The 27,990-nt window shown below is 44.4% G+C and overlaps 1 protein-coding gene across 4 annotated transcripts in view; it reads left to right on the forward strand.

Annotated features, from left to right (window-relative positions):
* Positions 1-27,990, forward strand: part of ESPN (espin) — an 888,237-nt gene that overhangs the window by 349,866 nt on the left and 510,381 nt on the right. For all 4 annotated transcript variants that reach the window (XM_085608893.1, XM_085608894.1, XM_085608891.1 and 1 more), the window contains exons 4-5: positions 7,056-7,238; positions 15,145-15,276. In XM_085608893.1, coding sequence (XP_085465019.1) covers positions 7,056-7,238; positions 15,145-15,276 — 315 coding nt within the window. The remainder of the gene's footprint in view (positions 1-7,055; positions 7,239-15,144; positions 15,277-27,990) is intronic.

The following is a 27,990-nucleotide window of genomic DNA, read 5'->3' on the forward strand; positions in this document are numbered from 1 at the left end:
AATAAGAAAAAACACACAGAAAGAAGAAAAAGAAATGCAGAAAGAAGCAACAGAAGTCCTCAAAGACGAAGAAAAGTGCAGGAAGAAGGAAGACGTGCAGAAAGAACAAACAGAGGAGCAGAAAGAGGCCTTTGTTGCAAAATCATCCTGTACCCTCAACTTTTTCAGATGGGTACTGGTGGTAACTGACTCTTACTAACCAGTCCTAAAGCCAGTGCTAAGCTAAAAGACACTTAGAATACAGTTAAAACACCTACATACACTAGGGAACAGTATGTGTTGGGGTACCCCTGTTATTAGCATGACCTCCTTTGTAAGCCCCTAGTATATAATAGGGCAGGGGGATTAAAACTACCTCTTAAAATGCGCCACAGGCCGCGTTTGCACACTGCTGAAGGGAGAGGGGAGCTGAGCTGATGTGTGCAAACATGCCCTGTGGCCGTTTTAATTTGAAGGATAAAGTCCCCTTGAATCCTGAGGGTCCCTTGGGGCAAATTAGCCCACTTGGTACGTCCAGTAAGCACCATTGCAGAGAGGTGTAAAAAGGGGCACAGCCTGCACCACCTCTCTTCAACGCAGTGCAGTGGCGCTTACTGGAAGCACCTGGTGGGCTAGTTGGCCCCCAGGGTCCCTCAGGATTGAAGGGGAATTATTTCCCCAACCTAAAACGCATCCCAGGGCGTGTTTGCACCCGTCACCTCAGGCCCCGTCCACTCCCTTCACCATTGTGTAAATGCGCCCTTTGGCCGTTCTAACTTGAGAGATTAAGTCCCCTTGAATCTTAAGGGTCCCTAGGGTCAAACTAGCCCACTAGGTACCTCCAGTAAGTGCCACAGAGCTGTGTTCCTGAAAGGTGTAAAAAGGGGGGTGGCCTCTGAACACCTGTCTGCATCGCAGCTCCCTGGCGCATACTGGCGGTACCTGTTGGGCTAGTTGGCCCTCAGGGACCTCAGTATTGAAAGAGAGTTAATCTCCCAACTTAATACGCGCCACGGGGCGCGTTTGCACAGTGGTGAACGAAGGGGGTGTGGCCTGAGGTGACATGTGTGCAAACACACCCTGTGGCACGGTTTAAGTTGGGGAATTAATTCCTCCTCAATCCTGAGGGTCCCTGGAGGCAAACTAGCCCACCAGGTACCTCCAGTATGCGCCAGAGAGCTGTGTTGCAGACAAGTGTTCAGAGGCCACACCCCGTTTTGGGCCTTTGCGGTCCTTGTGGGACCCCCTGAACAGGCCTAGGGGGTCAGGGTGTTTCCACCCTGCCCCCTTTTTGCGTTTTGCGCATTTTTCCTTCTGTTTTCTTGTGCCTCGGTTCTACTGAGGCACAAGATGGCTGCCAACACTTCCTGGTTTGGAGTGTTGACAGACAATTAGCATACAGCTCGTGCTCGGTAGGGTGCGCGGATCCACTGCGCCCATAGATATATATGTGATTTTACTTTTGATTTTCTCAGGAACTACTGAACGGATTTACACCATTTAACCAAAAGGCACGACTCTGAACCAAGGGCTACCATTTTGCCAAATTTGGTGTAATTCCGTTCAGCAGTTCGGGCTGTAGCTGCAACTAAAGGTTCCTATGGAAAATTGCATGGGGAAAACACGTTTTGGGACCCCCCCTTTTTTCTCGGCCCCCGCTTAACGAATAAATGTGAGACTTTCAGGATAGGAGCGGACCGGAGCTGGCCAAAAGTTTTGAAAATTTCGCGACGATTCGTCAACTGCCACCAAAGTTATTGGGAATAGAAAGTTGAGGATTTCCTATGGAACTATAACTGCCTACTGGTGACAGCCAGTAGGTAATATATATATATATATATATATATATATATATATATATATATATTCACTGAAAAAACCATAGGTTTCACACATGTTATAGTTAGCGGAAATTTTACTGATAAAAAACCAATGAAATTCCCCCGTTATAGTTAGTGCAGGCAACTATAACTCACGCGACCGCAATCCTCTGCTGATGCTAATACTGTATTTAGACACTTATTTGCCCATGTCTTCTTCCATACATTTTTAGCTATACATATATTACAAATATTTTTTTTTCATAAAGACACATATGTCATCAGCAGAAGATTGCGGTCGCGTGAGTTATAGTTGCCTGCACTAACTATAACGGGGGAATTTCATTGGTTTTTTATCAGTAAAATTTCCGCTAACTATAACATGTGTGAAACCTATGGTTTTTTCAGTGAATTTGCAAGGTTTTTTAAATGCTAATTCCTAACTATAACGTGTGTGAAACCTATGGTTTTTTTCTGTGAATTTGTACGGTTTTTTAAATGCTAAGTTACTTTACGCCATTCGTGGCGTGCGCGCCCACTTAACGCAGTTCGTTCCGTGCGCGCACGGTGCGCTTCGCGCACCGTGCGCGCACAGTGAGCACGCGGTGCGCTTTGCGCACCGCGCGCCCACTTTACGCAGTTAGTGCCGTGCACGCACGGTGGGCACGCGGTGCGATGACAAAGCAAGAAAGCACGTCAACAAATCTGTTTCTGCTTTCCTCCGTGACTATGGTATGGGTGCCATTTACCACAACAACTTGCGTTATGACATGCAAGACATTTATAGAGGAGATGGTGTGCACTTCAATGATGAAGGGAACAGAGTCTTCCTCTTGAACCTTAGACTCTGCATCGGTACTTACTTGTAGGTACCACTAAAAAATCATTTCATAAACACAACGGCTCTTTTTAGAGCCCCCTAATATCTAAACACTTAAATCTGAATTTCATTTATTTTTTTATTTTTTTTTCTACCACACGCTTACCGTAAGCTTACCGTACGCGTACCCCGTGATTTTTTTAAAAATCAATAAATGTTTTCTTTGTACTTTACAGTCCTTCTTTGACCCCCTCACAAATGTAAGGGGGTCTGTAACTCTCCTCATTGCCCCCTTTTCTTGTTTTCACTCTTTTTTTTCTGAGTGAAACACACAAAATGGCGGCCGCCGCTTCCTGGTTTCGGCCGATTCGAATGTTTACTAAGATCTAACAGCCAATCAGAATCGCGCACGCCACCGTACGCGTACCGTAAGCTTACCGTAAGCGTACGGTAAGCGTACCGTAAGCGGGCTCAGATATATATATTGATTTAAAGGCTATTTTCTCAGAATCTACTGAACAGATTTACACCAAACCTACAAAAGGCACTTCCTTGACATAGGGACTACCTCTCTGCCAAATTTCTAGTAATTCTGTTCAGCCGTTCGGGCTGTAGCTCGTTCTAAAGGTCCTATGGAAAAATGCATGGGAAAAACGCGTTTTGGGACCCCCCTTTTATCTCAACCCCCGCTTGACGTATCCCCCCGAGACTTTCAGGGTAGGAGCGGAGCATAGCGCCCCACCTATTTTGAGAAATTCGCGAGGATTCATCGACCGGCGCCAAAGTTATTCAAAATAGAATGTTGCGGATTTCCTATGGAAAAGGGGTCCTAACTATAACTACCTACTGGCGACCGCCAGTAGGTAATATATATATATATATATATTTATATATATATATATATATATATATATATATATATACACACACACACACATATATATACATACATATATACATATGTATTATCTACTGGCGGTCGCCAGTAGATAGTTATAGTTAGGACCGTGTTTCCATAGGAAATCTGCAACATTCTATTTGGAATAACTTTGGCGCCGGTCGACGAATCCTCGCGAAATTTTCAAAACTAATGGGGCACTACGCTCCGCTCCTACCCTGAAAGTCTTGGGGGGATTCGTCAAGCGGGGGCTGAGAAAAAAGGGGGGTCCCAAAACGCGTTTTCCCCATGCATTTTTCCATAGGACCTTTAGACACAGCTACAGCCCGAACGGCTGAACAGAATTACTTGAAATTTGGCAGAGAGGTAGTCCTCAGGTCAAGGATGTGCCTTTTGTAGGTCTGGTGTAAATCTGTTCAGTAGGTCCTGAGAAAATAGCATTTAAATCAATATATATATCTGTAAGCGCGCTCCGTGCGCTTACCGTAAGCTTACCGTACGCGTACGGTGCCGTGCGCGAGCTCAATTCTGATTGGTGTTTACATGACTGTAAACATTCGAATCAGTCGAAATCAGGAAGTGTTGGCCGCCATTTTCTGTCTCTCGCACTGAGAAACAAAGGTGGGGAATGTGAAACGGGGGCAACGAAGAGAGTTGCAGACCCCCAGTGTTTGTCAGGGGGTCCAAGAAGGACCCAAAAGTACGAAAAATAAATTTAATAATTTTTACAAAAAATCGCGGGGTACGCGTATGGTAAGCTTACCGTACGCGCACGGCAAAAAAAATAAAAAAATAAAAATAAATTAGTAACAATCACATTTATTACATAAATTAAAGGACCCACAAGGGAGAAAAAAACAAATGTTACTGCGTAAAAAAAGGCGAGGCGCGCACGGCATGGACTGCACAACGTGGGCGCTCGGTGCGCGCAGGGTGTGCGCATAGTGAAAAACCAGAACAAAAAATAAAAAATAAATAAATAACTTAGCATTTAAAAAACCGTACAAATTCACTGAAAAAACCATAGGTTTCACACATGTTATAGTTAGCTGTACATTTCACTCGTAAAAAACCAATGAAATTCCACGTTATAGTTAGATCAGGTAACTATAACTTGCGCGACCGCAATCCACAATGTGTAATTTCAAGATGTCATCATTGATGTCATGAGTGATGTCACTGACCATGTCATGAGTGATGTACTATGTGACGTCATCAGCAGTTTATTGTGGGCGCGCAAGTTATAGTTACCTGATCTAACTATAACATGGAATTTCATTGGTATTTTACGAGTGAAATGTACAGCTAACTATAACATGTGTGAAACCTATGGTTTTTTAAGTGAATATATATATATATATATATATTCCAAATGAAGCTTGCTCGCTTATTGAGGAGACCACACGCAGCGTTAATTTCTTGCTTCTTTATTTGGATGACAGCAACAAGACCGAGAACGGACCTCACAGCATTTTTTCGCCACTGGCGCCACACGCGTTCCGGGACAACTTCCCTTGGTCACTGGCTGGGCTCAGGCTCAGGTGGAAGAAGGACAGCGTGTTCCTGTCTTTACGGTGTTTTAAAAGTCTGTAAGACTGCCCCTTCGGGGACGTGTCCTCGCTATGCTTGCTGGTATTTGCAGTTCAGGTAAGTAAAATTCTTTAGTAGACGCTGCCCATTTATTCCTACCACATTACAAACTGCGTGTGGTCTCCTCAATAAGCGAGCAAGCTTCATTTGGAATATATATATATATATATATATATATATATATATATATATATATATATATTTATTTTCACACTATTTGGTCCTATGTACTCCGATATTTTATAGTCACTAGAAAATGGGAATACCGATGTGTTAAAATACATTGCTCTACCATATGCTAACAACCTATTTTATTGAGGAGTTAACGTTGTAGTAAGTGAGGCTGCAGGAGTTTTCTAAGTATTTGGTCTAATCCCTTCTGTGATATTGTCAGGCTGTTATGTGACGCAGTGAAGGAATTGGTTACCATCAATTCATGTGCATGTGGCCGATGACTATATTGAGATTAGCAACTCTTCTCCAGTACCCCTAGTCAGAAAAGGATGGCAGAAGTACTCTGGGAACAGCAGACACAATTCTGTAGAGGACGGTTTCATAGAACCATGGAATTAGCTATCATTAGTACAGGCAGGCACCACTCACAAGACCCCCTGCTAGGAAAGCTGCTTTGAAGAGCACTATTAAGTGCTAGTCATTAGCACTATTGAGTGCTAGACAAATAAATCAATTACATTCTTTGGCTCCTGACAGTTCTAGGCAGCCTAAGCAGTCCTTGTTCCATGCATTTCCTGATGTGCAGGTTTAGGAGCTCTTGTTTTGCAGGGCATTTCACCTCTATCCCTTCCTTTTTTCAAACAGGGGTAGGTGGTTGAAACAATTCTGGAAGTGGCTACCTACCACGGATTGAAGAAAGGTCATTTTGCCCACCCGCAGTTGCAATATCGTTTTTTGAAAGTTTTATATGGCTGTATCTTGTCAGTTTTATTCCTTTGTGGACCTCACAAAGTTTGTGTTCTGTCCTCTTTCACTCTCTATTTAGGAAGCCCCAGTACAACAGCACAATGTATGAACTACAGAAGAACAAATAAGTAGCGCCCTCTCTCTTGCTGGCTGTAGTCGTATATGCATCACAAAGAAATTTATTTCACTAAGTCGTTGTAGGGCTTGTCATCAATTCTCACTCAGCCATGTTTTCACGTAGGAGGGGTAGATGCCCTTAAAGTGATGGGATTAAGCTATTGGTCACTTTATGTGTACCGTGCAGGCAGAAGTTATATATTTGATCCTTATGCACCTCCTTTATGGCCCTATCTTGGACCACATCTCTTCTTGATCTGCAGGCAGTGTATTGAAACGTTCTGGTTGTCCAGGACATACCAGTGTAAAAATTGTCTGGATAGTGGGTACCCTTGGCTCCAATATAAAACGGTGTAGGCATAGGCTACAGAAGGATGTTAATTTTCAGCATCAAGAGTAGACATCCTTTCCGTGCATTACTCAGTGCCACTCTACTCAGTAATACCTCTGGGCTATGTGTTATCTAACTGAAGGTGAGGAGTAGAGTGATTGTTGACTCCAAGGGTCAGTAACTGCATGAGTTGTCATTCTGTATATGAGGAGTGGGAATTTCCTCATAGGGACTATGATCATATGAGTTGTCTTTCTGAAGGTGAGAAATGGAGTGGTTATTTCCTCCAACTGGGAAGTGATACTATGAGTTGTCGCTGGGTGAGCGAGTAGTTGATTGGTAAGTGCCTCCTACGGGCAGTGACCATTAGCATCAGTGTAACTGGAAGGCACCTTTGTAGCAATTCATTCATTACCTAGGGGACGATCAACAGTGTCTTCATGGTATACCATTGATGGTTATAAACAGTGTACATGATGCCTAGACAAAGGTTTATGCTTGTTTTTTGTTATTTCTTTTTAATTGACAATGCAAACTTTGGCTTATTCATTTGATTTTAAAACCGATTTAATTCTACAGCGGAACTTAACAGACATCAGCCTCTCAGAACAGGATGATGATGGCGCCACTGCCATGCATTTCGCTGCCAGTCGAGGTCATGCCAAGGTATTGAGCTGGTTGCTGCTTCATGGGGGAGAGATGACCACGGATAACTGGGGAGGAACTCCTCTTCATGATGCTGCGGAGAACGGCGAGCTGGAGGTAAATCTATAGTCTTCCCTAATCACGTTGTTAACAAAATTAAAGACCAGTCCATGCCACAATATGTAACTGTGCTTGGCACATATCTAATGTCCTTCTTGCGGGGAGTAAATATCCTGGAGATGGTCGAGAGAAAAAGCTTGATCATGACCACTTTAAAGTACAGAAGATGCATGCCTTAAATAAAATCCCAATTTTCTCCCTAGCTTCAGGTCATGAAATCCTCTTATCTGGAAATTACCTTGGCCAAGACTATTCCAGTCCCACATGAAGAGTGTGGAACTTAATGTGGTTCTCTTTAGTTCTCATGCTTGTCGTTCTTGGGTATACACTTTGTGTTCTTTGAATCTACAGTGGTACCATCTGCCCAGCACCATGTGATGTGTTGATAGGTTGAAAGGTAAGGTTATTTCCTACAACACTACGCAACAGAAGCTTGGTTCTCTCAGAACGATTGGCTGCAATTTTGTGTGTGGGATAATGGTTTTGTGTGCTAGGACAATGGGTATTACCTGAAGACCTCTACTGTAGTATTTTGCTGTAGTATTATTGTAGACCTTAATGCTTGTGTCATGGCCCTACAACATTCTCTGGATTCAAATGGATGCCACATATCCAGTGGTGAGGCATTTCGCGGAACAACATCAAAGCAATAGGGATCTATTTTGTTTCTTTGGATTGGATCAGGTGATTCCCAATGTACGCGGAGGAGACAGAGTAAAAAGACTAATGAGGATGGAGTCTAGATATATTATCGACTTAGAGACAAAAGAATCCTTATCAATGGTGAAAGCTTCAGAGGAAACATAAATAAAAATAAAATTAAAATAAAAACAAAAACAGATTAGGAAAAATTGAATGCACAGTTTGGTTTTGAATTGAAGATAATTAATTAATAACCCGAATCCACGGTTAAACACTGTTGCAAGCATGTTGGGCCGATTCAGGGCTTGATGAGGACAATATAATAGAGCATTGCTCAGGAGAGGATAGATAAAAAACTCAATTGTGAGATAGAATCAATGTGCAATTATGCATTTGTAATTTTTAGATAAGAGCAATGACAAGGATTTTCACGATAGGTGAAAATACCCAGTAGCCGATACACAGCACAACAACATACCTCTAAGAATAAACATGCGGACAATAAGGAAAATCAATGGGGCCGAAAGATATTATTTCTTTTTGAAAAAATATAGAAAGATTATGACAATTATGCACATCAGACGTGGTTTTTAAACAAAATATGGTTTGACTACTAGATGGGTGCCTGTATATTTCTAATCATTCATATAAGGCGGGTTCCGTGAAAGTAAGGAAAGTGCGTCTTCAATTTCATGGCCCCGGAAATCATGTGATCGGGTTTTGAATGTTGACTTTATGTATAAAAAATGCCGTAGCTTTGGCATGTATGTATAACATTTGAAGAAGGCGTCTGCCGAAACGCGTCATGTTTTGCTAAAATGCAATAAAAGACGGATGGAATAACGAACTCCGTGAGTGCCTATTTTCCAAAGAGTAACGGAGAAAAGACCGACTATATATATATATATATATATATATATATGCATGAAATGTCTCTTTCACGTTCGTTTCCTCGAACAAAGACACAGCGAACCCAAATCTGGTGCAGTATAATTTATTTCAAACCCGTACACCCAGCCATAACGCGTTTCAGCCCTCGTGGGGCCTTTATCACATGATATATATGGCAAGGAGCCATGTATTTAACAAGTTGGTTTGTAAATTTAAGTTTTACATGTCCTACCGGCAAAAAAATCTTAAATTAGTTTGTCAATACTGCAAGGCCTACCTCTCCCATAGGATAACATTGGAGTTATCTTATTACATATAATCAGCTATAATTTCCAAATTGGAGCAGGTGACCAGGTCATGTTTGGTATCTTTGGAATTGCAAGGAAAAATCCTAACTTATGAAGAAGTAGGATAATAAATTACAATTTTGCGAATGCCACATTTACAAGGTTGGTATTTTCCGGCCTTAGCCATTTAGTGCCTGTAGCCTCTCTCTGGGTCACATGACTGGGTGTAGCTGACAGTTGGGCTTTGTGTTTTCCTCGTAGACAGCCACACATAACAGAGAGCTTAGGTGTGCCTGAATGGGCTATCACTGGCAGGCTGGGAGGGCAGAGCTGAGCACAGCTCTACTTACACTTGAATATAGGCTGTGCCCTGCCCCCACACTAAGGGCTGCATAACCCCTGTAGTGAGTCTGATTCTAGGCCAGGGAAGGCAGGATACCTAGGGACTTCAAAGCAAAACTTCTAGATGCTTCTCCCCCACTTCAAAGGCCCAACTGGGTATAAGTGCTGTACCTCAGACACCAACTCTTCAGTACACTTCTGGACCTTTGGATACTCTTCCAGAAAGAAAGACTGGGCTGCTGAAAGGAGTGCCACTCTGCTGAACTGCTAATCTGAAGGACTGCTGCCCTACTGTGCTGATCTGCTGCCCTCCTGCCTGGTTGAGAAGAACTGGACCTTCATTGGTTGAACCCAGGAATCCAAAGTGACTCCAAGGGCTAGTTGGCTGGCCTCCTGACTTGAGCCTCGAGGATGTAAGTCTCTAACAACCTTGAACCAGAATCTGGCATCTACCATCTCTGAATCTACCCAGCCAAGTGCTTCCGGCTCATTACTGGAGCCTTGGATGTGGCCCTAAGGTGCTCTCTTAGCCTCAGTGGATCCGGCGAAACTGCTGCATCTCCTCTGTTGTGCAGCGCAATCCAAAGCAGAACCAATTCATCGCCACTGTTGTGTGGATTGGAACCGCTGCAAAGATCCACATCGCAGCTATTACCTCGTCGTAAACACACCAGCGCGACACATCCCATGATGATGCTGGATTCTGCAACAAACCACACAGCTCCTTTGAACCAACGCATCGCCCTAACTGCGTGACACATCCTTGATACTGGACTTCGCATCATAAGCCTTCACTGACAGGACCTTTGACGATGATGCATGACCTCACACCGCAGCCTGGCCCCATCTCGGAACTGACGCATTGCTTCGACTGCACGAGGCATCTCTGATGCGGATCCTCGCAACACTCCGCAAACCAGGATTTACGTTAATTTGTTCATCAAGTCTAACTGGGTCTCTGTTGCTTCCACACACTCCATCGCCGCCAGCCTAAGTTTGTGACTTTGTCCTAGTACGGCACAACAAGATATCTACAGTTGGAGCTTTGCGATTTTTGGTGCTATTTCACTGCGAACTTTAAACCTGCATATCTCTAGTTCTACAGATTGGATTTTTGTTGCTTTAGTATTGTTTTATTTATTAAAAATTACTCTATTATCAGTGGATTTTTGCTGTGTTACTGTTTGAAGTGTTGCACAAATACTTTACAGATTGCCTGTGAGTTAAGCCTGACTGCTCTGTGCCAAGCTACCAGAAGGTTAAGCACAGGTTAATTTAGGGTTTGCTTGTGACTTCACCGTGAGACGAATTGTTATTGCTGCTTGAGAAGTGTTTCAGCCCCCTCAACAAGTATCACAATTTCTTACAGATATGCTGTAGAAAGAGCCGAATTCAAGCAGCATATGATTTGATTATTGAAAAAGTTCACAGTGCTCACTGCCAAACAATAAGCTTTACACCCACCATCAGATAGCCCCAAATTTACATTAAGAAAATACTATTACTTTATAGCAAGAACGGGAAAGATGTGTAGACATCTTTTATTAGACCAGGAACAACTGTCTCATTCTACTGTGACATCGGGCACAAACATTATTATTTGTATATGGGGTCAGGTAGGGGTTGGCGGAATTTGCGTAGTTGCGCTATGCTAAGCTCCGTGAAATGGTAAAAAATCTCTGTGAACACGTTTCCACGGACACGTGGAAATGCTTGTTCCGCCTGTTCGCGATGCTTTTTTGCTGTTAGCGAATGCTGTTTGCATGCTCGGGGAGAAATATCTTGCGAACACGTATTTTGGAAGCACGAACAAGCAAAAAATTCCGCGAAGCCACGGATCGTGGAATTTTTTGGCAATTCCGTGTTCTCCACGGAACGCAAAGTTACCCAAATTCCGCGAGCGGAATGGAATTTGCCACCCAGGCCTAGTGTCAGGTCGGTTTTTGTGCCTAATTCCAAGTATGGATCAAGACAATTGGGATTTTGCAATTATCACACCATGTGAGACAGGGTTACGCACTACTGTAAATCCGAGCGATATTAGACTGCTACTCAAGTTGATCATTGTAGCCAAATATCCACATCACCACACCACCAAGGCCCTGATTGTGAGTGGCATGGTGCTGGTTTGGTGGTAAATTTCATGCAGATTTACTGTTGCGATGTGGTAGATCCACACCAGTATGTGGAATTACAAGTTAAGCTCCATGGAATGGGGAATTATAATGTGGTACTGGATATACCACTTGTAAAACCACACAGAAGTCCCAATTCAATGGCGTTTAATACATACCTGCCCAGAGCAGGTGATAAACCTATGCTTCTTCCTCAGGATGGGGTGAGGGGTGGGAGAATGGGAGAGGAGAAAATGTTAATTTCCGGCAGAAGAGAGCATTGAATGCTCCCCTTGCCAGGAAACAGCACAGGGAATGAGGCTGCTTCTGCTCACGTTATAGTGCTGGACAGATTTACTGCCTGGAATAACTGGGTCCGATGTTCCCACAATCTGGAAAACTGAAAGCTGGAACACTGGCCCACTCAGATGAGGCAAAGCAGGATTCCATATGGTAATTCACTCTGCCTGGCTTATAATAAGAGTCAAAATAGAAAATGTATTATTCACTAATATCCTAAGTAAAGTGAACAAATAAATAGCCTGGAATCAGCACTGCAGGCATTATCTCTCGAGCAGATATGCCATTGGCCGAGGCAGTGTAATATACATGTATCTGTGTGTGAGTAAATATGATTCTTTCATAACAGTTATGTTTGGACCTGAGGCTCTGAAAGTGACTGGCAAGGAATTTCACCCAGCTGGTAATGACTGGCATTACTATTCTCACGTTGGCCATGTTGTTAGCATATTTCTTGTTTGTAAATTGTCTCGCAGTTAAATGTGATGAAATATGGTTCAATAAATGCGTGCAAACAAGTAATATTCTCAAGGGTAACATTATACTATAGATCACAAAAGGCGATTTTTACCAAAAAAAATTAAATTTAGCAATTGAAATTGTGTTGTGATAGTACATTTATAAATGAAGGGCTAGAATTGGGTTTTCTGGTATTCCTCGGTGAGTCCACCTGTGAAAGTTGATGAACACCTGCAAACTTGCATATTACACATCTTTTAAATGTTTGCAAATCTATTTCTGTCATGTTCGTTTTCAAGGTTGGAATGGTAGCAGAGTATCCCTAAAATAAAATTTGTTAAATGTGAAAAATACTTTCCTTATGGAGAAACAAAAGAAAAGTTAGACGTGGAAATACATATTTCTGCTGAAAATATGCATATAGAGCTGAACAATTTGTTACAATTTCACATTCAGGCATACTTACATATTTGAATATGTAGGGAAATCTAAGACAGTCATTCATTTTTTTGACAATTTCTAGAATTCTTTTGGAATTCCAAGCTTAGGAGTAATTTGACTGGAGCAAATTCGTAGACTTAATCCTCTTTACTTTTGAGAAATTGGGTCCAAATGAGAACCAATTCCTACTGCGTGAATGAAGGCAATCAGATAAATATCCCTTGCAGTTGACTTATAAATGGAGCCTGTGGCGAATCGACCACTTTATAAACAGAGATCCTCAACTTGTTGAACATCAAAACCTCTGCTCAACACACATTATTGATTGAGAATATTGTGTTACAAACACCCAGTGCCCGAATACCAAAGGAGTTTACTCAAGTGGAAATGGCTGAATTTACCATTGCACGGGATTTACAAAAAGTGTCATCGCGATTATAAATCTATTATCCCACCCGATTGTGTAATGATGCCCATGATCACTCAAGAATTGATAACTTATAGGCTTTGTGTTCCTGGAAAATGTGTGAACTCCTAGGTTTATGGTAATCTTTGACTCCTCTTAACTCCTCTCTGATCTCTTGCTCCACTGAAATGGTAATGCATTACTCCTGTCAAGCTCAGCAGTAAATCCCCTTTACGTGTGAGAAAGATAAGAAAACACCTCAAGCAATATGTGAGGGTAGAAAAGCTCACTTCCGCAGTATACCGTAAGTTAATCAATAACATGCCAGACCCCCTTGTCGCGCTGCGGGCGGCATGGACTGAGGACCTGGGAAACTTAGACAACACGGATTGGCAGGAGGCAGTGCAGAGTCCGAGGGAAGCAGCAATCCGGACACGATTCAGGCTAGTGCAACTTAAAATTCTACATCGCACATACTACCCGCTTACACATTTGCATACCTGGGGAAAAACAGACACAGCGCTCTGCGTTAGGGGCTGTCAGCAAGAGGGTACATTTTTTCACATATTCTGGGAATGCCTGAGGATAGTTAGTTATTGGCAGAACATTACAGGTATACTGTCCAGAGTCTCAGGCGAGTGTGTCCCTATGGATGCAAAATGGCTACTCCTGATGATCAAAGGGGATTCAGATTGGTCCAGGTATACGGGAATCCGGTTGGCTCTAGGCCGGTATCGCTAAAAGGAACATTGCACGAAGGTGGGGGTCACCCCTACCGCCCTCACTGAGAGAGTGGAAATGTGACATGGACTGGTGCCAGAGGGTAGAAGAGGCGGTGTATAACAGAAGAGGATGTAGCAAAAAGTGGGAGAAAATATGGGCTCCATGGTGTAAATATAGACTGGGGTTGGGTTTGGATGACGATCAATCGTAAAGTCAGGGATGCGAGGCAAAGATGCTCAGTCCTTATTGCCGGGTTTTTGTTTTACCAGCTCTATGTACGCATTGATTGGCTTTATATCTATTGGAAAGAATGCTGTTGATGACCTTCTGTCCTGCTGGGAACCAAATGTGATCGGACTTTATTGGCAACTGGGGGCATACTGTCATAATAATGACTGTCTGTGGTCATTTGAGCAAAATGTTAATAAAAAGATTTTTAAAAAATTAAAAAAATGTGTGAGGGCTACGAGATTTCTCTATGGGCAAAATAATTTTCCTTTGTAGAAAAATAGACTGAAAATGTGCTTGAAAATGCTGGCATTACACGATGGTCCCCATTGGTACTTCTCCGAACATACTCTACCATCCTTTGGGCAAACACGTTTGGATTGCCAGATCCAGGCTGCCTGGAGATACCTTAATGCGTCAGTTATTAAAATCCTATTGGCCACCAGGTAGCTCCTAACACCCAGGGTCCTACACAGTGGCAGTAGCCCTCTTTTCCTCTGCGAAACATACGCTGAGAAGAAGAATAGCAAATGGGTTAAATCCGCAAGAGGGCAGTCGCTGCTCTTATATTGCATATTTGCGTACATCGCACAGAAGTCCATAATAGGTAGGGAAGGCTTATATTGAGATGGGTAAGTTATCATATTACACTGCTTTCAGACCATTAGTTTGTTTTGCAAAACCTTTTAGATTACAAAGTGGGTGTTCCTTTGTACAGTTTTCCAAAGCCACACCTCATACCAGTTCTTCATTTTGGAATGAAAACATTTTAGAAAGGGCTGTTGTGTGGGATGTGGGCCATTTGAAATGGTTACTTTCTACTGCACTATGTGCAAAATCCGTGCACATTATTTCCTTTTCCTGTTCTGTTCTGTTCATGTTGTGTGCTGTCATGCTTCTCATGTGCTGGTTTAGTTGTGAGTGTTGCCCACCATGGCTTCATGGGCTTGGAGCGCCATCAACGATGGACTGGCCTCTGAAATATGCTACACATTAAGCAGTATCCTCACTTCATCAATAGATTCTTGTTTCACATTTACTTAAGTGTCTTTGTCCCTTGTCCTTTCCAGTGCTGCCAGATTCTTGTCGTCAATGGGGTCAAACTGGGAATCCGTGACCACGATGGCTACACTGCGGCTGACCTTGCAGAATATAACGGACACACCCACTGTGCTAAATATCTCAGGACTGTCGAAAACATGGTAAAAGTTTAACTGTTATTTTTAATGCCCCATTTACGTATTTATCTAGTGTTTATGTATTTATATGTTGCCTTCTTGTCACTTTGCAGTGCTGAAAGGTCAAGTACACATAGGTGGTAGTTACCATGTAGCTGCAGGCAGAACAGTATTTTCAGGGCCAGTTTGTAAAAGTGCAGTGCCCCAAGGTTTTTGTTCAAAAGCTCCTGGCCATCTATACCAAAAGTCAGAGTGCCGAAACACACCACGGCTGCAAAGTTTTGGCTCTTTCTCATGCCTTTTTAATCCACCTTAGAACACTCCCTGCCTCTTCATCGCACTCTGACAGGTTGTTTTTCATCCCTGCTTCCCCCTTTTGTTACTGTAAGTCCCTTGGACAGGGAAATAACTGTGCGGACACAGAATTACTGAGCCAAATTCCACACAGTATTCCTAATTCCAATCATTTTATCATGCACATTTACCACTTGCTCTGAGCAGGTGGTAAATGTGTGCATGGGCTTCTATGTCGGACAACGGTGGAAGGTGAGGGCTGGGACTGGATGGGAGAGAAGGAAAAGGATAGTTCTCACAGTTTCTAACAAGGCGGAGCATCCAATGCGATCTCTTCCTTCCCAGAGAAATGCATTGCCAGGGACTGGGGGATGAGACTTGGCTACCTTTACAGCCAAAGCTTCATGTGATTTTACTAGCCAAAGTCAGAATCAAAATTTTATTATGATTTGGAACTCGAAAAGGTCCACATAAAATACAGTAAAAAACATTTTTGAAAGAGTTATACATCTAAATTTCAGTACATCGACAACTATAATCTGAGGCCTCATGCACAGAAAAAGTGCAGATACGCAGGTAAATCATGTGATTTTACTAGCTGGAATTACCTGTCGGTATAATCAGGTCTGGTGTTCCCACACTTGTGCAAACAGGTGTGGGAAAACCTGACCATTTGTGATCAGACTGAATGGTATCCCATCCGAGGATGCCAGTTCACCAGACTCATAATAAGGTCCTAACTGGTTCAGTTGTAGTAGAGGGCAACCTATACTACAGACAGAGGCAACAGATTTCATATAAGGGAACAGGAGATATGTATATGTATGCTCTAGTGTTGGTGGTGGACTCACATCCTCACACAAAGCTTCTTACCATCCTGCATTGCACGCATCTGTGCAGCTCCTCTCCTGTACCTCTATGCCACAAACCATGTAGATTCTACCAGATCAAGGGTAATAGCACAATCGGAGTACTGTAATATGGCACATCGTGTGCTATAAAAGTTGGCAAATAAGATGCAATGTTTGCAGAATCAAGCTGCCAAGCTGGGCTGTAATCTTTAGAAGCATGACCACAAAATGCCAGCCTTGAAATGTCTCCATTACTTGAAGGTGGCAGTGAGATGTGCTCTCTTATGTGGTACTGAACAAAAAGGAGGCCCAGTGAAAAAGTATTTGCCAAATATCACTCAATTTGGTCAAGCAGGGAAGCGAGGATTGGTCCCTGATTTCCAGTTTTATGCTACACAAACCAGCTAGTAGATGGGTGTCTCTTTCAAACATCAAAAAGCTTTGTACTTAAGTTTTAGAGGATGAGATTAGAGTGTGTGTGATAGGCAGAATTCACATTCTATTTTTGACAGTTTACATAGCGCAAACATTGCCCAATGACTTAAGAGTGCTCACACTGGTACCCCAAAATAGTCTGTGTGAGAAGGAGCCCTAGGCTGTTGTGATTAGGAGAGCATAAACCATGGGTTTTCCCTCCAGATTCCCTTGTTATTAGGACATAACTATTAAATGTCACTAAAATAATGTGGCACAAAAATACCGCAAATAACACAATAATGTGCCACAAAATTTCCATTTTTGTGCTGCAAAATTTCCCAATCCATACTGCAATATCCTGTGATGTCTGAATGAGAGGATAAATTCAGAAAAAAGGGGGGGAGATAGAGGTGTTTTAAGCTAGGTCCAGCCTCCTTATGCAACAGTAAACCTGAAACCCGAGGTGTCGGCTAAAGAACCTAGCCGAAACAGGAAAGAGATTTTCACTCAGTTTGAGATAGAAAATCTGCAAGAGAGAAAAAAAAATCTTTCTTGAGTCCCCTCACTCACCAGGGTTTCCCCTTGGTGACATGCTTCATCATAGGGGCCATCTCAGTTCTCTACGAACTGAGGCGTGCTGCGACTTGCGATATTTATGTAGGAGCACTTTTGTGCCGGCTATGTGTAGTGCAAAAGTGTAGTGGAGTAGACAGAGGTGGGTTAAAAATACCTTGCTAGTGGGCAAAATATTTTATTATTGCTCCTAGTTTGGTATGTCTAAAAACGGGGTAGGATACAAGAAAAGCTAGCTATAATGGGTTAGTAATCCTTAGTAAACGTCAACATGTTTCGAGCATTCCCCAAAGCTCTTCGTCGGGACTACACAGGGACCAGCCCTGTGTACGCCACTCCTAATCGGCCTGAACTTAGGCAGTCTAGAATGGAAAAAATGAAATAACGCTGCAACTAATAAGCATGCGTAAATACATACGTATGATCAAGATTCTGTCACGTAGTATTTATAATGTAGCAAAAATGTGCCCCATGGACTGAGGAGGATGAGGGCTCTCGTAATCTTAGATTTAGTGGGAGAGCTCCTCGTGGTATGTCACCTAGTTGGTTCCCCTCCAGACCGCATTATAAATACTACGTGACAGAATCTTGATCATATGTATGTATTTACACATGCTTATTAATTGCAGCGTTTTTTCATTTTTTCCATTCTAGACTCTGTAGATTAACTATGTGCAATGTGAATTCAGAAATCCATAGAAGAAAACTGGTAAATGCAAAGGCAGAGATAAGTAGCAACATCCGGGTGTATGCTCTGGAAAACTACCTAAATAAACAAACTTAAATAAAAAAATAAAATAAAGTAAAAGACAATGAACCAGCAAATACACCAATAAATCGAATATAAGCAATGCATAGGTAAATTGCATGTATACGTTCTCTTTTCTACCCAGAAAGGAATACACAGACAGTGAAGAGGTTTCTGGTCAATTCAAATGTACATAGGTTCCTGTGGCAGCATTTGAGTTATTTCCCTCGATACTGCAAGTGATATCTGTTATTATTCTTTAGCAGTTAGTGGTTTAATATAATCCTGTCCAGCTAGCATTTCAAACATTGTCTTACTACTTGAGTTGTTTCGATCTTCGTTGATATGTGCACCTCTCCCTTTTCCACCTCATAGCTTGCCATAGAAAATCTTTAATATTCACATTTTGTGAATAAATTGTGGAAGCACAGCACGGAATCTGTTTGTAGCAATTTTGCTTACCTGATCAAAGATGCTTCTTGCTGGCATTTTTGCTGTTGTACAGGGCATACAAAGTAAGTAAAATAATAAAATAGCCATTACATCCAAGGTCCCTCCTGTCCTTGTCCCATTCATAAACAGTGATATATTACTATCTCACGACAGAAAAAAAGAACGCAGGAATGCTGGCCCTACACCACCCTTCTCCCCCTGGGAGTACAAAAGACTACGAATCCCAGCATTCCTCCTGTTCTTTTTTTCAACCGAATGGGATGAGGATGCAGGAGCAAGGAAGCTCCTGGTTTCTCACCTGCTCCACTGCCGGCGGTGGGGGCGTCATGACGTGTCCCGTCTTCTTCCCTACGGGGCTTGGGGGAAGCCGGGTGGATTCCCTCCTCCATGGTGTGATGCTTGCAGGGGAATTAATGTCTGCGCCTCCCGTATTGCCAGGCACTCTGGGAGGCGTGGCGTTCCTGTCGAGGTATGTGGTTGCTTCTGGGTCTCGCTGCCTGGCTTCCGGTCGGGGGCGGTTCCGGAAGTCAGGCATGGCTATGTTGGTCGGCAGTGAGTCTGCTTTTTCTCCGGCATATAACGTAAGTACCGCGTAGCGGTTCTTTGGCTAGTTTTTTCACATTTCATCGATTGGATTTCTACATTTCCCTTACATTGCTGAAGGTGATTCTGTGGCTGCTGCCTGGGTGGACATTTACTCTCTCCTCGAGGGGAGTTCTAACTTTTCTCCCTCTTCCCAAGGCCTACAGTTCTCGGCAGGGTGGGGGTTCTTGGTGACTGAATTGCATTGATATTTTGGAGATGGGGAAGCACTCGAGGAAGCGCAGGCATGTGGAGCGCTCCTCTTCTTCCAGCTCTTCTTCCTCCCCTTCTCCAGCACTGTTTAAGCGGGATCATGATCGGATAAAGAGACTTATTAAGGAGACCCTGCGTGAAATGGGGGGAGGGGCTCATTCTAAAAGACCCCTTCCTCCTCACTCCTCTCACTCATTGGATTCCGAGGAGGATGGTTTGGGGGGTGCAGAACGCAAAGGTAAATATGTGGACAAGGACATGTTGCCTGAGTTGCTTAGACATGTCAGATCCAACATAGGATTTCCTGATGATGAGGCACCCAGCACCTCGGGGGGTTCTTCGCTGCAGCAGTTTCAGTGTTCGGCTGCGGTGGATGTGCCGGTCCACCCCTTCATACGTGAGATTCTGAAACGGGAGTGGAAGGATCTGCATTATTTTATGTCCTAGGTTTATGGCGAAACTTTATCCTCTTCAGGATATGTCCAAGGAGTTTCTGGATTCAATTCCGATTGATTCCTTTGTAGCTAGCCTGGTGGGGCGGACTTCCGTGGCGGAGGATGCAGTGATAAAAGATCCTGTGGATAAAAAGGTGGGTGCCTCCCTCCGGAAGGTGTACTCTGGGTCCCATCTTGCTTTGAAGGCCGGTATTCATGGAACTTACGTCTCTCAGTCCTTGATCTCTGCTATCAAGGTGTTGTATCAATCAATGAATGACTCTTCGAACTGCTCTGGGTTGTTGGAGCACATCGAGCAGCAGGTCGAGTTCCTGTCGGATGTATCCTTCGATGTGGTGAGGGCTATGACCCTTTCTGGCAGTGCGGGTGTGGCAGCACGCGCGCAATCTGGTGTTGAAGGACTGGAAGACTGATTCCGCTCAGAAGGCTTGTGCCTTACGCTTGCCTTTTCAGGGGACTATGATGCTTGGGGAGGATTTGGAGGGCAAGTTGCATAAGTTGTTTAAGGAGAAAAAGCACTCTTCTTCCTTCAAGCAGCCCTCCGCTGCGCCTCCTTCTTCCAAACCTAAATCTTTATTTCACCCTCCTTCTCGTAGGCATTTCTCCAGGGGTCACAGGAGGTTTTCTTCAGGTAGGAGCAGGGATAGGATGCCTAAATCCCCCCCCACCCCAGCCTCATTCCTGACTATGGGTTCTGTACATTGTTCATCAGGGGTATGGAATCAAATTTGCAGAGCCTCCTCCGAGGTCGAGGATTCGTCCGACTCCTTGGCCATCCTGTCCGGTCAAGAGGTTGGCGTTGTCGCTGGGGGTAGAGTCTCTCTTGCTGAAGGGGTCGATTCAGGAAGTTCCTTCTCTGGAGGTGGGGAGGGTGTTTTACTCTCAGATTTTTCTGGTTCCCAAGGGGACGGGGGGGGGATCCGTCTGGTTCTCGACTTGAAGACTCTCAACAAGTTTGTGGTCCATCTGCCCTTTTGAATGGAGACTCTACTGATGGTGATTCCGTTGGTGTCTTCCCCGGTCATTTCTTGTGCACCCTCGATCTCCAGGACGTATACAATCATATCCCAGTTCACCGCAGCTTTATTCAGTACTTAAGGTTTTGCTTTCAGGGGCGTCATTTCCAGTTTCAGGTCCTGCCCTTTGGCCTGAGGTCTGCCCCATGGGTATTCACCAAGGTGGTGACACCTCTGGTGGCTTACTTACATCTGCAGGGGATCTTCATTTACCCACACCTGGATGACTGGTTGATCCATGCTCCCTCTCGGGATCAACTGCTGGTGGATCAGGAGGTGGTGTGTTCTGCATTACGGGCTCATGGGTTGCTTCTGAATCTGCCCAAATGTCAGTTAAAACCATCGCAAGACTTGGTTTTCCTCGAGGCACGCTTTCGCACCGATCTGAACAGGGTGTTCCTGACGGTTTCTCGTGCAGTAACTTTATGTTACCTTGCTCGGATGTTTTTGGCGGGGGCCTCCTTTCCTGTCCATCTGTGATTACGGCTTCTGGGTCTCATGGCGGCAATGGTGTTTACGGTGGCCTGGGCTCGGTTTCATCTCAGGCCTCTGTGGTTGTATCTGTTGGCCCATTGGAATCTGTTGTCCCGCAATCTGGTTCTTCGTGTTCTGGTGGTTCCTTCGCTCTTTCGTGCTCTGCGCTGGAGGACGTTGTCGCACCATCTTTCTCAGGGGCTGTTGTTGCAGTCCTCTCCACTGGCGGTTCTGACGACAGATGCCAGTGCCTTCAGGTGGGGGGCAACTTTGGATTCCAGGTCCCTTCAGGGCCGTTTGTCCTTTCCGGAGGGGTGGCATTCCCCGAACTGGAGGGAGTTGGCTGCGGTGTTCCGAGCTGTGATGGGTTTCCACGTCCAGTTGTTGGGTCGCAATGTGGTGGTTTGTTCAGACAACATGGTGTCTGTGGCGTACCTGAACCATCAGGGTGGTTCTAGGTCCAAGTCTTTGAATGCAGTTGTGATTCCGTTGTTTTGTTGGGGGGAGGGGCATCTGCTGTCTCTCTCGGCTGTTCACATTCGGGGGGTGGACAATGGTGTGGCGGATGCCCTCAGCAGGTTTTTCCCCACCTCCCAGGAGTTGTCCTGACTCCTGAGGCTTTTCTGCTTGTGTGCAGGAGGTTTGGTCTTCCTTATCTCAACCTCTTTGCTCCCCGGCACAATGCCCAGCTGCCCCGGTTCTGCTCACGGGTTCGGCAGGAGTGGACTTGGGGGGGGGTGGATGTGCTATCCGTTCCTTGGCCTTCGCACCTCCTGTATGCATTTCCTCCTCTGGCTCTGATCCCCTGGTTTTTGGCTTGCATCTGTCGGGAGTCCCGGGTGGTGGTTCCCTTCTGGCCTCGCCGGTTGTGGTTTTCCATTCTGAGGTTGTTTTCTGTTCAGGGTCCCTGGTTTCTCCCTTGCTTTCCGTCCCCTCTGCAGTCGGCTCCGATGTTGTCTCCTATGCGACTTTGGCTGTCAGTGTGGAAGTTGAGAATCAGGGGTGGCGACGTAGACGTTTCTCAGAGCATTTAGCCTTGGCTCTACTGCAGTCTCACAGGCCTTTCACCTTGAAACCCTATGAACGTCACTGGGGGAATTTGCAGCGCTGGTGTTGGGTGCTGGGTTTGTCCCCTCTGGTGCGATCTTTGCCAGAAGTTCTACAGTTTCTCTGGGAAGGCTTTGAGAAGCAGTTGGCGGTTTCCACTTTACGGGCTCAGTGGGCTGCTATTAATGCTTTTCATTCCCCTTGGGGGAATCTGTCGGACATGGATGATTTGGTCTATCGTTTATTGGGGATTTTCTGGCTGTCCCATCCTGTGGTGCAGCCTTCACATCCTTTGTGGAACTTGCCCCTTGTTTTGTGTGGCCATTACTTCGACTCGGCGCCTTGGATAATTGGTTGCTCTGTTGGCCCAGGAACCGTTTTTGTTGTTCTTGGATGCTGGTGTGGTCCTTCGTTTGGATTCAGCCTTTGTCCCCAAGGTTTCTTCTCACTTCCATCATTCCCAGGAGTTGATCTTGCCTGCTTTGGACGCTCCTGTGTTGGCTGATGATCTTCCTTGGCCTTTGGTGGATGTGTGCAGGGCTTTGCGGGTCTATCTTGACCGTACGAGTTCCTTTAGGAAATCCGATTCTTTGTTTGTCTCGTTTGGGGTGGCCTCTCATGGGGGGAAGGCTTCTTCCTCTTCCATTGGTCGCTGGCTGAAACAGGTCATTATGTTGGCTTATTCGCTTTCAGGTACCCTTCCTCCGGCTGGAGTTCAGGGGCGTTCTACAAGTGGGGTGGCTTCTTCATGGGCGGAGATTTGTGGGAGTGTCCCTGGCCGAAATCTGTAGGGTGGCTACTTAGACTTTTCTGAGGTATTATCGGATCCAGAATTTGCTGGGGGATGATGCTAATTTTGGTTTGGGGGTTCTGCAAGCTGTATGCTCCTGAATTTCTCAACCTGTTTCTTCAATAAATCACTTGGTTTGCAGGATGTTTTTGTCCGGGTGGTTTGTTGTTGATGAATGCCGGTGTTTGCTTGGGTATTCTCACTATTTATGAATGGGACGAGGACAGGAGGGACCTGGGAAATAATTCCCTATTACTTACATGTAATCTTCATTACTCCTGGTCCCGTTGTCCTTGTCACATTCATTACTTCCCTCCCTAGCTCCCGGTTTTGCCGGCCTTCATCTGGGCGTGTTATTCCAGGAGGAATGCTGGGATTGGTTCTCTTTTGTACTCCCAGGGGGAGGGTCTGGGGTAGAGCCAGCATTCCTTCATTCTTTTTTTTTGACGTGCGATAGTAATAGCTCACCATTTATAAATGGGAGGAGGACTACAGGACCAGGAGTAGTGAAGATTACTGGTAAGTAATAGGGCATTACATTTTCTTAGCTGTTCCTGTTGCTCTCTCTTAATAAATGTTCTTAAACAAGTTTGTCATGCCTAGCCTTCATAGATCATTCCTTCTCACAAGGGGCACCGCGTTCTAAACCTTCTTGATTACCTAAACTACCTATTTTCAAATGGTGTGGAAAAGGAAAACTGAGGTCTTTGTTGCCATCTGTATACATTAAGGTACCAGTGCTCTTTCCACCAAATATCCCAAATCATCAAACTGTCATTGATTTGTCCATCAGACTAAGTAAAGGTAAAGTGGGTAAAAATGTATATCTGTGAATTTTCTGGAAGTTTACTTGGATTTCTAATTTTCAAATTGGGCATTCTTGTTTTTTTTAACATTCCTTTTTTTTCAATCATAAACTTTCAATAAAGCAACGAAACAAATGCCGCCAACTATACTTGCCACATAACTCAGCACTTTCTTGGAAGGTCTTCGGTTGAAGTAGGCCAATGCGGTGTATAGGAAATCTGATTGACTAGGGTAGGTAAGGACAGGGCGAAGGATTATACCGGGAATACGCACTCAGTGTATTTGTAGCTCACTTTATGCGGTGCAAGCCAGGGCACTCCATTCTGATGTTTCTCAGATTTGTCCTGCTTGTTTGTCATTACGTGGATGTGGATGCAGTAGGGACTGACTTGAATCCCCCAACTGTCTGCCAATGTAGGGTGGCAGCTGATACAGAGTGTGTGATAGAGCATGGGTTTTTGATTGCCACTTGAGCAGATATTCATTCCTCCACGTCAAATTACAGTGTATCTTTTCCTCAGAGAGGCAACCGCTGCTCACTGTTTCCAAGCTTTGTTGTCTGCAGCTCATGCACTAACTCTGAGGATTTCTGAGTTAAATGTATGTGCTTGCAGTGCAATAAAAAAAATAGGTGCACAGTTGTACCCTGTTTGAGTGCACACATTCATGATACACACACGAAAGGTTACATATAGCAGATTAAATAAATACTTACGCTTCTCTTGCCTAATGAGCTTTTCAGCATGGTGATGCTGCCTTTACTGTTATGGTGCATTCTATGAAAGATTTCATTGCATAAGGGTGCCCACTCCATAACTGGGAACAGGGCCGGACTGGGAACCCAAAGTAGCCCTGGCAATTTTCTCTGACACTGCCTGGCCCCGAGAGGCTGGAAACGCTTGCATGCTGCTTTTGTTACTCGGGCCGATATTGCAACGCTGCTGCTAAACCGGCCCCCAGTAACAAAACCGGCCCTCACCCTTCTAGCCTCCCAGGGAAACGCCTGATCCCCGGAATGGCCAGTACCCTCATTGTTAGGTGCGACTGCTACTGGAATACAGCTGCCTCCCTTTGAAGAATGCATCCCCGGGTTTGACATTGAGATTCACTGACAGTGGCATCTGCCGATGAACTGCAGCGCTGATCTCCGCTAGGTGTCAGGCCACCTTTCAGGGCAAATAAATGCATATCCATCAACAGTGATGTAACGCAACATGAAGAGGTGTCCCTGAGTTGCCTTTATCTCACAGATATTTATTGGCCTTGGCTGAATGGGGGCCCCCATGAGTTTTTTTTGGGGGGGGTTATATAGCACAAACTTGACCCGAAGGTGTCGGAGCGCTTTAAATGAGCACCAGTTCCGTTACAGATGGACACATTCATTTTGTTAGGCACAGGGGAAATTAAGTGATTTGCCCAGAATCACAGAATGTTGAGTATCTCTGCCGAGACTCGAACCTGGTTCCCCAGATTTGAGGTCGATCACACTAGCCATTAGGTGTGGTGCCTCCTACATTGCAGGGGCTACAGAGACATGCATTACGCCCCGGTCCATCCCTCCACTTGTGCTTCTTTCTTTTGAACAGGTTCAAAGTGGCCTATAAGGCAATCAGGCAGTGCCTGATGGGCTGGTCTGACAGGTTACTATATGGGCCAGTTTATTGGCTATATGTGGGCCTCTCTTATAGTCTGCTGCGCCAGTTTTTACTGTTGTTTTCCCTAATGTTACCACACTCATTGCCTGTAGCAAACTCAAATCCACGCAGTCTTCCGATCCTTGCAAACCACTTATAGAGTGTGTCTTTACAAGTTCAAAACTGCCACAATTTGCAAACTGGGACACTTTCTTTTCTTATCTATCTCTTTCAATAATGGGAGCCACTTTTTTTTGGTGCCCAGGCCAATTTCTTTGTCCTTGTCCAGCCCTGCTTCTGAACACCAATTTAGTATTACGGAGCCTGGCGATACATGCTAACAAAACACACAAGGTAAGACGAGCTATTGTGATATTAGTTTAGCGAGCACAGCTTACGGAGAGTCCCCAGTATGTCCACCACTCCTTGATAATGATCTGTTATAACGTTGATACTACTATTCACTAAGAAGTGACGCCATACAGTGTGCAATGATGTCAGTGCTTTCACGTGCTCCACTGCAGTTCTGAGCAGGACTGGACTGGGAACCACAACTGGCCCTGGCAAAGTGCTCGGCTGGGGGGGGTGCCGCCGAGCTCTTTGCCGATTTTGTTACAGGGCGGATTTTGCAGCTATGCTGCAAAAACGGCCCCCAGGTGCCCAAAACCAGCCCCCACCTGTGCGGCGCACCGGGGAATTGCCCAGTGCCCGCTACGGCCAGTCCGGCCCTGGAGGCTGCTGGGTAATAGAATAGCATGGTCTGCAAAACTCGCACCTCCATTAACAAATGCTTGATTTGTAAAATAATAGGAGGTCACTGTAGCGTGCACCACCCGTTGCCCCTATCATTGCTACCAATGACAATACCAGGACAACTACTAGCCATCTCTCTCGCCTGCAAGTGCAACTGTTGAGATTATTCCAGGTCCCCAAAAGCTAAAGCAATGGATGGGTACGCAGGTATCAGTGTTTTTTTTAATGTGTATTGTATTCATAAACAACCGTTGGTGTGCTCATTTCTAAATTAGATGAACAGCGCCACCATGTGGCAGACTGTCATAAGGGTTCAGTTGACAAATAAGTGCCATGCTGAGCGCCGGAAAACAATTAGGCGCTGGTGTGGAGCACCAGAAACTATCGGCTCAAATTAGGCACTGCTTAACACCAGTGCAAAGGTGGACAATGCATAGCTTAATTTTTGCTGTTATACAAGGCTTGCAAAGTAAGCAAAATAATAATACAGCCATTGCATTTTCTTATCTGTTTATTACTTGTTCTAGTTGTACTCTAACATTTTCTTAAACAAGTTCTCCATGCCTAACCTTAATAGATTATTCCATCTAACAGGGGGCACTGTGCTCTAAACCTGGGCTTTCCTAAACCCCCAATTCCTTCTTGATGAACTAAAGTACCTATTTTCAAATGATGTGTAAATAGAAAACATAGGTCTTTGTAGCCATCTGTATACATTAAGGTCGACGTGCTGTTTCCACCAAATATCCAAGATCATCAAACTGTCAATCATTTGTTCGTCAGACTAATTAAAGGTAAAATGGTTAACTATATATATCAGTAAATTTTCTGGAAGTTTACATGGATTTCTAATTTTCAAATTGGGCATTCTTGTTTTTTTAACATTCCTTTTTTTATTTCCAGTCATATACTTGCAATAAAGCAACGAAATAAATGCAGCCGAGCATACTTGCCACAAAACTCAGCACTTTCTTGTAAGGTCTCTGTTGAAGTAGGCCAATGCGGTGTATAGGAAATCTGATTGCTAGAGTAGGTAAGGACAGGGCGAAGGATTATACCTGGAATACGCACTCAGGGTATTTGAAGCTCACTTTATGCGGTGCAAGCCAGGGCACTCCATTCTAATGTCTCTTAGATTTCTCCTGCTTGTTTGTCATTATGTGGATGGGGAACAAGTAGGGACTGCCTTGATGCTCCCAACTGTCTGCCAATACAGGGTCATTAACCACCACAGGGTGGCAGCCGATACAGAGGGTGTGATAGAGCATGTTTGTATGCAGATATTGTATGAGCAGATATTCATTCTCCCATATCATATTACTGTGTATCCTTTCCTCAGAGAGGCAGTCACTACTCACTGTTTCCAAGCTTTGCTATCTGCAGCTTATGCACTAACTCTGAGACGTTAAATGTATGCACTTTCTGCATAGGAAACAAGCTATGGTGTAAATGCATTAGGTTTCCCCTATGTGATTAATATTAAGCTGTTTTTTGCTGAAAGTTATAGCTTGCTGAGTAGTTGTGCAATATAAGTCACAGAAAGTCTGTTAAAGTGTTATGACTTGTTTCTGTACAGAAAGGCAATATATTGTTCTGTTACTAGAGGTATAGCACCGTGACGTAATAGCAAC

This window comes from Triturus cristatus, chromosome 1_2 (genome assembly GCF_964204655.1).
Source record: "Triturus cristatus chromosome 1_2, aTriCri1.1, whole genome shotgun sequence".
Classification (NCBI taxonomy): domain Eukaryota; kingdom Metazoa; phylum Chordata; class Amphibia; order Caudata; family Salamandridae; genus Triturus; species Triturus cristatus.